Source organism: Labrus bergylta, chromosome 5 (assembly GCF_963930695.1).
Source record: "Labrus bergylta chromosome 5, fLabBer1.1, whole genome shotgun sequence".
Taxonomy (NCBI): domain Eukaryota; kingdom Metazoa; phylum Chordata; class Actinopteri; order Labriformes; family Labridae; genus Labrus; species Labrus bergylta.
Genome location: NC_089199.1, coordinates 20,792,309 through 20,806,798, shown reverse-complemented (window position 1 = coordinate 20,806,798; position 14,490 = coordinate 20,792,309). Strand labels below are relative to the sequence as shown.

Sequence of the window (14,490 nt, the reverse complement as noted above, 5' to 3'; positions counted from 1 at the left end):
GTGAGTGAGTGGTCAACAGGAGGGGCGTTGTACAAAATATGATTGAAGAGAATTATTGTTTCATGAAGTAGCTCGCCAAAAACCTGAAATATTGGGGTGGACAGTTGTGCTAAAAACTGGAATGGCTGTTTAAGTTTGATTTGTTCAAGCTTGCTAATTTTGTCTCAAAAGCTTGTAAAAAAAAAAAGACGAGATACTCTGTTTGATTAGAGTTTGTCTTGCTTCTACTTCCTCTTTTTGTTTCATGACAATGAATAGAGCGACTCTGCACTCAATGTTGTATTTCATGGTGTCATGTAAACCCAAGCGGGCTGGGCATATAAATGAATGTATGACACAATAATACAATGAAAAACCTCAAACTTCTATATTTAATAATGAAATAAAAATGTCATGTTTAAGGATTCATTGCGTATATGTGTTAAATATAAATGTATAATGTATTCATGAATGAATAGGGGGAACAGGAGGATCTCTAATTGGCTCTCCATGTCTGTTAGAATTACATTTGAATAAACTTGTTATCACTTTTGACTCTCTAGCTAGGACACTCTTTTCATTCTTAAATCCAATGTGTTCTCCTTAATTATTCCATGATTCTTTAACATGTGACTTTTATCACTCAAGAGTAAATGGTTGAAATGTCCCTGGAATAAAAGACTTGCTAACTGACCATTCGTTTTCTCCATGTTTATGATTCCTTTGCCATCTTTTGTGCATGTACAGATATTTACTGTTTTCTGAATGCACTACTTTTTTAATTTTTGTTACTTTAAGTTAATAGTATGATCTCCTGTTCTACATGTTTGCACTACATTTCAGATTGTATTGCCAACAATGAGCCATTAATGCACTAAAATGTGACTTTATTTAATCAATACAACTTCATGTATTTCTAGTGCAGAGAGAAACGTCTCAGTGCGTTCCCTTTAATTCAAAGTCTGCTGATTGAACAACAAAATAAGCTAATCCAGAATCTGTTGATGTCTCTATAACTTGTGCAGGAGGCAGAAAATCTCTACTAATGCTCCCCCACTCCCGCTGGTCACCCATAAACGTTGACAAAGATCATCGAGCGCTTAACGACCCTTTCAGAGACAGAGGGAGATAATCGGGCACGGACACAAACGGTGCTCGAGTTCATTAAAAAGCACGGGGCGTGAAATGTGCGGGGCATAAAATGTGCAGTGGAAGCAGGATCTGATGGGTAGGTAAAGTGTTGATGAGGACGTTTTAGAGAAGGACTGTGTCTATTTCTGTACCTGCTTCTTAGCCTCTATGCTGGGCCGGCCTTGAGATCTTCTCCGCCAGCGATTGGTCGGCTTACTCCTCTCCGGGCGGAAAAGGCCGATCCGCTTCGTGCAGCCCACATTGTACCTGAGCACCAAATGTCATTGATTAGAGCTCTTCAAAACATCACAGCTAAAATAAGTATCTGTCTGAATGAGAAGAAGGAACAACTTGACCGACCTCTTTGCACAAACCATGGAGCAGAATCTTTTGGAGCCTTTGAACTTGAAGGCGAAGTCGACCCAGCCGCAGTATTCACACGTCAGCTTGGGCTCCTGATCTTTGTCTGAAGACGGACATCAAATAAAATCAGAATCAGATTTATTGACCAGGTATGTTCAGACACACACAAGGAATTTGTCTTCGGTAACTGTGCTCTCAATGTACAAAAGAATAACATTAAATATAAACAAAATAGAAGCGTGAGTAATATATACAAAGCTAAATAAGATAATAGTGCAGTTGTGAGTAGTGCAAAAATGCCGAGATGAAATATGAGGTCGAGTTCTTACAGTATGTACATAAGCAGTATGCATAGATTGATGAGGATAATGTTACAGTATTTACATGATTAAGTTAAGTTACACAGATAGAGAGTTAGCTTTATCAAATGAGACAGTCGATCATTGTATGTAGTCCAAAATACCAAAATCATCAGTATGAAATAATCAGCATTTTCTAGACATTTGCCTTGTTCAATGACACCCACTGAATGCAGCTTTATTATGGTGCCATGACTCAGCACAAACAGCTCACCTCTGAGGAGCAGTGAACTCTGACCCTGATCGTCTCTGTCTTATTCAAACTGCACGCCGTCAGCAATCCATCAGTAACGCTTGATGAGTATATTTGGACAGTTACACCTCTACTTCCCTTATTAGAGTATGTTAACATTTTAGATTTTATTCGAGTGTATTATTGTTTTTCTACTCAACAGCTGTGTCCATTTCTTTTTTCTGATGCTCAGGTTTATTTACTGTGAATTCACTTCTCTCTGTGTTATTTGTTCTGATTGACCTGCTGCTGCTGTGACAACAATCTCCCAGTTTGAGATCATTAGTGTTCCTCTATCTATCTATCTATCTATCTATCATCAAACTTGGCGTTCATACTGGCATTATTATCCCAGATTAACTAAAAACACCACTGTGGTAAATGTGGAGGGCTGGGCTGAGTCGTTTCACACATCCTTTAAAGACGCACAAACGCTCATGTGACAACAAAACTTTGAAGGATGGATTGAGGAACTCAACAGAACAAGTTTTCAGTGGGGAGAGTATTCAAACTTTTCTATCGAGGTAAGCAGAAAGAAAGATTAATTACCAGGAGCGTATGTTTGCATAGCAAGTTGTTCTGTAGCAAAAGTTACAGCCGGGGTTTTTTTTTCTTTTTCTTTTTATCAAACAACAATGATTAGTGTTGCTAGTGTTACACTATTATCTGTCTGTCTGCATCACTGAATGTGAATCTGCTAAAGGATTTCTGAATGTGGTTTTAGCTGATCAGGTATTAACTTATAGTCACAGTAATGATGAACGTTCCTGTTCCACTGCGAAATACAGACAACAGTGCATGTTAGCGCTAACACTTAAACATGAAGGCAGATTAAAGCTTTTACTGTCAAACTGAAGATGTTTACATTCAACATGCAGCTTTGTTGCTTGGCTAAAGAAGACTACAGGAGTTAAAAATGATAATCCCCATGTCATCATTTAGCAGGTTGGTTTTGGTCTTAGTAAGGAGGTCGTGTCGTGTACAGGTCACTTGTTTTGGTGAAGAGATGAAGAAGCATGATCAAGCTGAGGGCAGCCTTTCTGTAAGAGGTTGTTGTGGTCTTCATTTATCAGAGCAGCTCAGAGCTTCTGTCTTTTAAACCTTGCTGTACTTGTGAAGGACTCTTCGTCTCACCTGGCTCGTTCATGTCCTCGGGCTCAGAGTCGGAGTTTGCTGCGTTGCTGACGGGGGTTTTGTCGGGGTCTGAGGAGAGCTGGTGGTCGAGCTTCTTTGGGCTGTCGATGAGAATGGGCAGACGCTCCACCTGGTGATAGGAAGAAGTTCATTTTAAAATCCACCCGATGAAACTGAGCATGGTAAAAGAATGAAGAACAGCAGTAGGGATGACAGTGAGTTTGATTGCTTCGTTTGAACAACAGCTATGCCATCTTTTGGAAGGAAAAGATGTCCTTTTGTGATGTAATTCAGAGGACATTATGACCAGAGAAGAAGTTAGGAGAATGTGATACTTTAACTCTTTGTGTTTTAAATGGACGCATTAAAAGTAGTGCAGAAACCATCATATGAAAGAAATCAGTTGACTGAATAATGAAATTTGGACTCAGACTGTCTCAGCTGTTGTCTGGTTTTAACTTTTACATGAACACTGAAGGAGTTTTTGATTACTGTAATTGTTCGATTTACCATTACAGGCTGTTAGAAAATCTTCAGAAACATATGTATCCTATACAACTCCAGATATTTTGACATTTTAGTATGATTCAACAGTGATTAAACTATGGGCTGAATATTGAATTATTCAATTAACTATCATGATGCACAGCAGGTGTCAAAACAAGGAAAAAAGGCCATACACTCCCTGTTTTCAGTCGTTAAAATGAAAGATGTTTGACTGGTATCTGTTTAATAAATTGCATGATCGAAGGTTTTGGACTGCTCATCAGAAAATCATTCATTCTTAGATTTTTGCTGCAGTTTTATAGAATAAGCACAAATGATGAATAATGAAAATATGAAACAATAACTTTCAATGTCACAAAAAATGATAAATTAAAGCCAAAAAGCACTATCGTTGTGAATACTGGTATCTTTCATGCTGTATCACACAATGAGTTGTGTTTCCTGAGCCCTGTATTACATGTAGTGGGTATTTACACCCAGTGTACAGTAGGAGGCAGTGACCGCCAAGCCTGAAATTACAACAAGTACATGTGTTCATGTTGAACCATAACAAAAGGTTTGTCAAACTCACGTTTTGCTTCCTCTAAATGAGATGAATCAGAATGAGATGATACAAAATGAACCACATGGAAGAAACACTTAACAGCCATAAGTAAGATAAAGAATCTTCAGTTTTAAAAGGTGATGAGTGATTACAGGAGAGATTTTGTTTATGGCTTTGGATGCTGCATTGAGCTTCTGATTACACAAACACCTTCCTCGATGTGTACTCCTCCAGCTACACAGTCTGCCGTCACTATAATTAATGAGTGAATCAAAGCGGAGCTGCGAGCAGCGAGCTGTCACTACTTGTAGTAACAGAAGGTTTGGTGTTTTCCTGCTGACAGCTCCCTGCAGGCGCGTACACAGGAGAGTCAGTCTGCTCCTGGTTGTTTGTCGTGTCTCTCTCACTCTCTCTCTCTCTCTCTCTGATAGTCGAGGCACTTACACACACGGGGAATGGCTCGGCTCCCTCCTGGATGACAAAGCCTTCGATGACGTGAGTGAGGACCTGCGGCTTGACGATGGCCTGGGGCGGTTTGTTCTCTCCGTTCTGCGGCGTGCTGCCCGTCACGGTGGGCGCCTCGCTCTCGTTCCCTGAGGTCATGGCTGGCGGCGGGGTCCCAGGTGGAGCGTTGGGCCTCTTGGCTGAGCCCCCTCCTGACAAAGCAATGAATACAGCACCGCTGAGTTTATAAAAGGGAGTGTACTCTGTCAGAGTCTGCCACTGGTGGATAAAGTATGAGTTAAAAAAAGTGATGGATTTGTTGTTTTCAATATTTTATGTTTCCCCTCGTCATATATGGCCGTAAAAAGGAATCCAACAATCTGGTATCAGTGTGTGAACTTTGTGCATCCTCTTATTCAGTTTAACTATTCTTTTTACGTCTACATAATAGATACATACATGGATAAAAGAAGTGGATGTAGCCACAGTGATGTCATCCATTGGTTCGTATTTGACCCTTTTAAAGTCAGTATTTTTGCCATCTTTGTTTTCTTTGAGCTAGAAGTCACCTTTCTGATTACAAGTCGGACACATACACTGATATGCTTTTGCATGCTTTTTCCAGACTTGCTATGCTAACTATACTTGCAATTTTTTCCATAGGCAAAAATGAAAGAACTGTCAGCAGTGGCATTGCAAAATATTCTATATTATATTATGTAAGTTTACATTTAAAGTGTGTTTTCTGTTGATCATGTCATCATTTTTATTCTGAAAAGTTGGCAATAGATGATTTACTATTCATATGTATTACCAGCAGTCCTTGATTCAATCTTTTAATTAAAATAATCTAAAAATTTCTGATTCCAGATTATTAAATGTGAAGATAAAGCAAATGTTTAAGTAGTTTCAGACTGTAATAGGAAGATGCAACGCATTCAATATTTTTACTCTACCTTTTATTGTTTAGATTAAACAAAAATGATTGGATGAAATAGCAGTAAAAAAAAAGTTACACCAGCAATGTAGAGGCAGGTCAATACAAGACCACTGTAAATATTTCCTTTTTAAAATACTGTATGTAAAGTTATCATCACACTTAAACTTCTAAAAAAAAACTAAATGTATGGCTAATTATAATGAAATGTATTAATCTGTCGCTATTGTTTTATCGCAGATTAAAGCACGCATGCGTCAGAAACGTAGTTCATAAAGTGATAATATTCAAAACAGTCGCATTTATCACATTACAGCTTCTACATGTGTAACAGTTCCCTGCTTATTATTTAAAACGCTTTTCTAGTGCTGACAGAGTAATAACAGACCAACACTTATATATGACCTACTGGCACAATGAAGATCAATAACAGAATAAATCCGTCCTGTATCGCTTCCACTATTAAGTGTCTGCTTCACTTGCACACAAAGCGAAAGTAAACAGATCCACAGTCGTGTTAAAAAGCTGCAGTGTTGTTACGTTTTCTTACCGCGCAGATGTCCGCCGTGTTCACCCAGAAAACATGCTCGCTTTAGTTTGTTTGTCTGTTGTGATAATCCGACAGAGAAACACACACGGAGACCTGCTGCTGCTGGTCCACACTGTGGCTCGCTTTAAAGCTGCAGCAGCGCCGTCAACAGAAAGCTTCTTTAAACCAGGGTCCGCCCCCCCCCCCCGTTTTATCACACATGCACAGTCTGATCCTCCTCAGACTGCAGCTGCATGCATACATGATTCATCCGTGAACCTGAGCCAAGACACTGAATGTAGAGACGGGTTTATTTTAGTCACAGTGACTTAAAGCTTGTTTTAAAGCTACGTGCCTTATTAGCGTCAGCAGAGCGCGCTTTTAAAGCAGCAGGGCCACAACGAGACATTTCAGGGCCGAGGTCTGAGTGCCCACAATGCACCCCCCAGAGATTATTGTGTGTGTGTGTGTGTGTGTGTGTGTGTGTGTGTGTGTGTGTGTGTGTGTGTGTGTGTGTGTGTGTGGTGGTGGGGGGTCTTTGAAGAGAGATTATTTATATACAAGTGTATCTTTCTTAATTAATTATCATAATTGTGTTTGAGATAAACGATTTTCTGATTTTTCTGTATGTCCAAAACTGACAATAGAGATGAATTTGACGGTTCAGTTCATTTAGTCACAGGTCCACTGGAAATAACCAGTAGATGAGGAAGCTAAGTCACTTAGTTTCTGTTTTCGTGCCAACTAATTCAGCTATCTTACTAGTTTTTAAAAGTACTTACAGGAATAGCAACGACTAAAATGTATATGAAGTAAAACTGTACATCATCCCAAAATGAGCTGACATGTCACATGCATTTTAATAGTGGTTGTTTAACAACAATGCTCAAAACTTAAAAATCCAAAGCTATTTTATGATCATATTAAACTACACCTTTTGTTATTGTTTTGATTTAGAGGCGCAGAGGTCAAGGACAGTGTGTTGTTGATGTTTTTGGTTACAGTAAGACTGATCAAGGATCCAGGAAGTCCAGTATAGAAGTATAGAAATAGAAGTGAATAATCTGTGATCAAAGAGCATGTCAGTGGCTTCACCGTGATATTCGGCTCACTTGATCTTTGATGCTTTTTACCTTGAACATAAAATAAGCCTTTACTTTGACTTAAAAACATCTTGTCTCTGAAGTTCCTCAAAGAGAGAAAATGTGAATCTTCATCAGCCCCTCAGGCCGCTGGATTACAGAAATATTTTCCTGCTGTGGTGGAGAGCAGTGCACCTCCGCTGTACATCACACCCAACTCACTGCCCATAAACGGCAATTTGTGGTTTACAGAATGTTTCATTTGACATGAAACACAACGTTCAAAATATTTCAAACCATGTCGGAAAAATATCACCATAGAAACTGATCCGTGTCAACATTTATGAAGTACAACAAAAACAATTCAGTGTTCAGCATTGAGTATCTCAAAGCTACGGATTCAAAACGCTCATCAGAAGCTGCTTTTAACCTCTTTTATCCCACATCACCTGACTGACGAAGTGTGTTTCATGAGCTTTCATGTGAAAACACATTTAACTGACATTGCAACAAGTCAAGGGTTTTCAGGACACATGAAGCAAACTTTCTTTTTCATTGGTTAAAGTTTTGAAAGCACTTGAGTCAACCCAAATTAATTTTTTTTCCCAAAGTTTAGACACATTGGTTCTTCTGAGCTGTGGTCGTCATCATTAATTAGACAAGCATGCCTCAGAGATCGTCTGATTGCTGTAGCTGGAAAGTCATTGTCCGATCTCTGTGAGACACATGTTAACTAACGACCACGAGTGTTGTTAAAAGCATCAGTGAAGTAAATTATGAGGTCCTCATGCTGTGTTTTAAGATGCCTTTGGAAAGTGTTTTTGTGTCATGCTTTAACAATGGTCGCCTTTTTATGTCTTAAACACAAGTGGCAGAGCTAAAGAGTGGCATAAAATAGCCTCTGATGATGCAATGGGACTAATTCAAATCTTAGACATGAGGTCGGTAAGGTCACATCATTGAGATGTTTAAAAAAAGTGGATGTTGATATTGTTTTGATTCAAATAAATTTGCCGTTCTTAAACATATCCTCAAATGATTAGATCACCAGGCTCCTCAGGTGGTTCCACTCACAGTACCGAGGTTTATGAACACATGGAGCATCTATTGGAGACTGAGAGGTACCCTTTTGTAGATCTTCACTTGGAAAAAAATGTTTTTTTCTTTTCAGGGGATCAACAGTAAACAGCTTTACCTGCATAGCTCAAACTGGATCCATAATATGATCCCCCTACGATCCATACTATGATCCCTACTATGATCCCTTCTATGATCCCTACTATGATCCCTATGATCCCGATGATCCATACTATGATCCCTACTATGATCCCTACGATCCATACTATGATCCTTACTATGATTCCTAAATTGATCCCTACTATGATCCTTACTATGATCCCTACTATGATCCCTATGATCCCTACTATGATCCCTACTATGATCCTTACTATGATCCTTACTATGATCCCTACTATGATCCTTACTATGATCCCTACTATGATCCCTATGATCCCTACTATGATCCCTACTATGATCCTTACTATGATCCCTACTATGATCCTTACTATGATCCCTACTATGATCCCATCTATGGATCCCTTCTATGATCCCTACTATGATCCTTACTATGATCCCTACTATGATCCCTACTATGATCCCTACTATGATCCCTACTATGATCCCATCTATGATCCCTACTATGATCCCTACTATGATCCCATCTATGATCCCTACATTGATCCCTTCTATGATCTGATCCCTACCATGATCCCCACCTTGGTCCCAGACTGAATGCAGGTGATCCATTTGCTGTGTACTTTAGTTTCACTAAGCTTTGCAGTTATTAATAATATGATATTTAAAATCCTTAAGAAGTTTACAATTGAATGCAATCAAATTAAGTAGTGATACATATTTCCAATATTATATATTGTTGTATAAGGTTGAACTCAATTGCTGGTGTTGTTAGCTGAGACACAACATCGAGCCATTTATGAGTCTGGTTTTATTACAGCATTCGCTCCTTAATTCATCCATTAGTTTGCAATTGTTGTTCAATGCCGTTCAGGGCTTTTATGTTGTGGGTTTCAGTGTGCACATCACAACAATCGGTGTAATGTGGGTATCAGGTGAGCTTTTTGGCCATAGCACAGGGAAATCACAGAGACAACAACAGAGCACTTAGGATGCAAAGAAGAGTGGCCCTAAATGTGCTACTGCAGACACAACATGCTCTGAATTACAAGTTAGCATGAGCATTGGTTTACTTTTCCTCTGATGAAGACTGAAAGAGTTTGCTAATAGTGACGTAGAACAGTACAACTCCTGTGCTTAGGTGTGTGTTGATTTTTTGCTCCTTTGGCCAAGACGGTAGATTTATTTTTTCATTATTGTTTCACAAGTGTAAAAAAAACATAATGTAGAAGCTTCTATAATCACGATGAATCTTTCATTACCTTGTGGCTGAACAGCTGGAGTCGCAGGCTTGACCGTCAGTTGCTCTACAGTCTTGGGGGGTTGCGATGGTGCAGCTGCAGATTGCTGTTGTTGCCGTGGTTGCTGTTGAGGTTGCTGCTGTTGCTGCGTTGTGGCAGGGGTCGGACACGTCTCTCTGACCACCAGTGACGTTGGCTTATCTTTACAGTCATGAACCATTCTGGAGGCCTAAGACGTACAGTATGATAAAAAGGTAAGAGGGGGGAAATTAGAGAGCCGGCGCTGAAAGGACAAATCAGGGACTGGTAATAACATTGAGTCAGAAAACCGAAAACCATCGGGCTCGGAAAACATCACACCAGGGGGAAAATATGACACCAAGAATCACAAACTCACAAGACTTGTTTTTTTTTTTTTCATTATGTGTCAGTAGGAATGAATTCAGTGGGTGTTGATGCAACAGCGGGTTTTATTTTGCTGGTTCCCACAAAAAGAAAGAAAAAAAAGAAAAAGAAAAAGAAGACCAGCATGTGAACAAACACAAGAAGTCAGGATGTAATGTAGGAAAGAGAGTCATGCCCCATTGGAAACAAATAGAGGGGGGGAAAAAAAAAAGAATCACATGCAACTTGTATTCACCCTCAGAGATCATTCATAACTGTGACTCTACTCATTTAATGCTGAAAGTTTACATTGGAAAATACACTTTATTATCCACATTTGAATATCTTTTTCCAGCCTTTGGATCATTTTAAATACTGTAAATCATGTTCAACAAGACAGTGAGTGTACTGCCATACACTGGTTTTAATTGTTGTGATTCTCCCAGGATGAGTTGTTTTAATTGTTTGTGTTTTGTGTTGCTGCTAGCTTGGCCAGATGTCTCTTGTGAAATACATTTTTAATCTCACAAAGGGACTTCCTTGTGAAATAAAAGGTTAAAAATAAACAAAAACAACAGCTGTAAGATTGAATACGAGTTATATCCTAACATGCTAATTTTAGCATATGGTTTATACCACGCTCACAATCGAAGTGTACTGCTGAGGCTGATGGGAATAAAACCCATTTTTGCAAGCACAAGAGAAAAGTCAGGGGATCACCAAATCAATAGCAAATTAATTATCAAGGGGAGCTTTAGGCTGTGTGCAGCACATTTGATCACAAGTCATCTCATGAGACATTTCACCCAAAACAACCAATGGGAAGATCATGCCGACTCAAGCAGAAAAGTCAGGGGATCTCCAAAGCCAGTAGGATGAACAGTATTTGCATTTGATACACAAATACACGTATTCTTCAGGCAGCTAAATAATACTCTGGCATACTGAGGGCGCTCCTGGTGATAACAGTACCTGTCCAAACATGAGCCGAGCTGTCTAACCTGAACCAGATGTAAACACAGTCAGTACCTTGACAAAAGGACTTGACCAAGCTTGCTGTCCCTTAGCTAGTGTTAATAAGCAGTTTGACACTTTGGATTGTGTAACAGCACTCACCGTTGGGTGTATTTGCAGGTTGATGGCAGTGAGCTGGACGGGCTGAGCTTTGGCGTGGTTGAGGGGGGTGTGGAGCGCGTGGGGGCTGATGGTGGAGTGGAAGATGGTGGCCTGCTGGCTGGGCGTTGGGGGCTGGTGTGGAGCAGGTTTGGGCAGCACGGGGACCGGGTGCTGTGACGGTTGAATGGAGGCCGTCTGCAGCAGCTGCCCCGTGGTCCTCTGGGAAGCTTGACCCTGATGGACCACAAACTGCTGCTGCTGCTGCTGCTTGTGCTGCTGAACCAGGGAGTGAGGCTGAATCTGCGTGTATGCTGGAATGAGAACAACAGACATATTCATTTAAATAATTAATGAATTCAGCTAACTAACTGCTGTGTTCAACACCAACGGAGACTCGACGGTTGTGTCCTAATTTCACCAGCCACTGACTGAAAAGGAACCTTGAAATAAAAAGGTTGTAAATGTTTTATCTGGTTGTCAGGATTTTTGACATGAAGACAGCATTGCAAACAGCACTTCTGTATGGTGTAGTTTTCTTATCTCACATGCAGTTCGTATTTGACCTATGTTCATTATTTGTTATGTTTTTCTCCTCATATGGGTTTGATATCACCCCTAGAAGTGGTTTAAAGATGTATTTTGGGGGCTTTTTATAGCTTTATTGTGGAGGCAGGACAGTTGTTAGAGTCAGCAATCAGGGAAAGAGAGCGTGGGGAATGACGTGGGAAAGGACCCACATGCCGGACCTGAACCCGTGGTGATCCGACTTTTACCTGGGTTAAACTCGAGTCCCCGCCCCCTGATGTTGTTGCCCCTCGGTCCCATCAACAGCGCCCTCTGATCCTGCTGGCTAAAGTCACATCAGCTGCTTGAAGCGCCTTAGTTTAACAGAGTCGAATCCAGACTTTGTTGACAGGATTGGCTCTGACCTCTGAGGGGTTGGCATGAAGTTTTGATCCTTATTTATAAAACCTTACTGTCAATGATCATATCTACATGTACAAACAATGCTTCTGCTTCTGCCCTCCTAACAAAAGTTTTATTTTTTATAAGGCATTTGAAAAATACATTTATACATTTTTACAGCTTCTTACAAACAATGAGCAGCATTTATACCATGTGTCAAAACTCAGTGTGCATTTAAAGTAGTGAACAAAGCAGCTTGTTTTATTGCGTTATAGCTTCACCTGAGAGCCCCCCTTGTTGACAGGATGTAATATTAAGAGCTTGTTGAAAAGCTGTTGAAGTTCTGGTCTGAGCATTACTCACAAACCTATTCAAAATGGCCTGTCATCACCTGTCAGAGCTGCTGTGGGTAAAAAGACATCCTGAGCTCATAACCTGCCCTGCAGCCCAAGACACAGCACATCAATCTTGTATTGTGGGAGCGCGTGTGAGTGTTCAGCGGAAGTAGCCCGAGGCCGGTGTAATATTAGAGCTGCCTCAGGAGCGAACATGCAGAGCCGACTGTCCATGACACTTTTCTTGGAGTGAGTGTTGAGTCAGCAGGTCTGGGCATCTCTGCTGCCTCCTTGATCTCCAACAACTCTGCCAGGAAACAATAAACAACTAATTGTCTCGTTCTTTTTACAGAGGCCCAAACCAGAAATGACAGACCCCCTGCACCACTGTACAATAAGCTTGTGCTATACGAGTCGTGTGAACCCCCCCCGCCATTACTCCAAGCATGGAAAACTGCCAAGTACATCCGCATTTGTCTCGAATCCCCTCTTGCCCCCACCTTCTTCTTCCTCCTCAGCCTCCTCTTCTTTTCATGATGTTTTGTGTGGGATAGGCTCCATCTGGTTTCAAAGTTTCCCTGTGAGGCACTAACCGCAGTCTGTACCCTGCTGTGGAATATATACATGTTTCTATCCAGCAGGGTTTGCATGTCATTAGCTCCTTTAATGCTACAGGAGCTGCTGGAAAGTGTTTTCTTTCTCACGTGGTGAGACACAGTGGAACCCAGCAAGAGAAAACTTGGTTAGCAATGGCGAACAGGGAGTTATTTTATTATTAACAATGTTCAGAACAGGACGGATGCCAGGCTTGGATGGATGGATGGATGCTGCCGGCAGCATGATAATAGGATAAGATGTTGGCAGTAAAATTGTTCACGGTTGAAAAGCAATTTGAACAGACACTTCAGGGGATAATAACATCCACCGGTTCAGCAGCTAGGCCTCGGGGTGGCAAAAACAATAGATTATAAGATGCATTAAGTGCATAAAAGTCCTATATCTGAATTTGTGAGTAGTATTATATGAAACTTTTGATGATGAATTTGTAAACCGCGTTGAAATGTGCTGTCAGTCACCAAACATCACAGAGAATACACATTACAAATATTACTTCATTCGGAAAGTGAAGCAACAAAGCGAGATCTGAAACACAAAGTTGACGAGTAGGTGATAATTAATCCTCACATTTCGCTACACAGAGATAAGAGAAAAGCCCAGAAAGGCTGGTGGTGATGTCATTAGTTTTGTGGTTATTTAGTCATCATCCAAAGAGTCTGATGGATGAAAGTGTAGTTGTGAAAATTGCACTGGACAGAAAAAAAACTTTCAGGGATCTTTAAAGTTCATCCCGAGGTTAACACAAGCTGTGTACCAAATTTCATTCCAATCCATAAGTCGGTTTCTAATAAGAACACAAAACTTCATAGTGGCACTGAGGAAACCCTGGAGACCAGCAGTGGGATCCAAACCCCAAAGCTCTGTGAAACTTTTGGAAATCTTTCATGCGCTTCCATCCAGTTGTTGTCAAGAGATTTCTGTCTGAAACAAAGTGATGAACAATCAAACGGATAGACTAACATTGTCATCCCATGAGCCACGGCCCTCTGCTGACTTCAAACTTAGAAGGTGGACATTTTACTTTTGTTTGTTCAAGCTACATTTTCAAAAGAACAAGAATAATGCTGGAGGTTATAGAGACACCCATTCATACACTGATTGCAGAGGTTGCTATGAAAAGTGACCATCAGAACAACTAATCCCATTCATACACATTCATACGCCGCCGTTGAAGCAGTGGGAGCAATTCGGGACTAAGTGTCTTGCAGCGAAGGTTGAGAGACAACCGACTCTACCAACTGAGCCACAGCCAATTCATTATTATTAATCATTATTTTAATGATCAATAGTATCCAAAAGTACCAACACTCTAAAAAAATATGTATCTTCAGCCATATCTTTAAACAAAACCTGCTGCTAGTGTAAGAGGGAACACTGTCTATGTTTTACAGAAAACATTGGAAACTTATTGGTACAAAGTAAACAGTGTGCAGGCGTTTGCCTTAAAAAACAAGA

General features: G+C 40.4%; 1 protein-coding gene across 2 annotated transcripts in view; it reads right to left on the bottom strand.

The window, feature by feature from the left end:
• phc2b (polyhomeotic homolog 2b (Drosophila)) overlaps positions 1-14,490 on the bottom strand; it is a 41,834-nt gene that overhangs the window by 3,673 nt on the left and 23,671 nt on the right. For both annotated transcript variants that reach the window (XM_020630645.3, XM_065955113.1), the window contains exons 8-13: positions 11,177-11,487; positions 9,698-9,905; positions 4,694-4,905; positions 3,199-3,328; positions 1,471-1,576; positions 1,263-1,377 (exon numbers count right to left, since the gene is read on the bottom strand). In XM_020630645.3, coding sequence (XP_020486301.2) covers positions 1,263-1,377; positions 1,471-1,576; positions 3,199-3,328; positions 4,694-4,905; positions 9,698-9,905; positions 11,177-11,487 — 1,082 coding nt within the window. The remainder of the gene's footprint in view (positions 1-1,262; positions 1,378-1,470; positions 1,577-3,198; positions 3,329-4,693; positions 4,906-9,697; positions 9,906-11,176; positions 11,488-14,490) is intronic.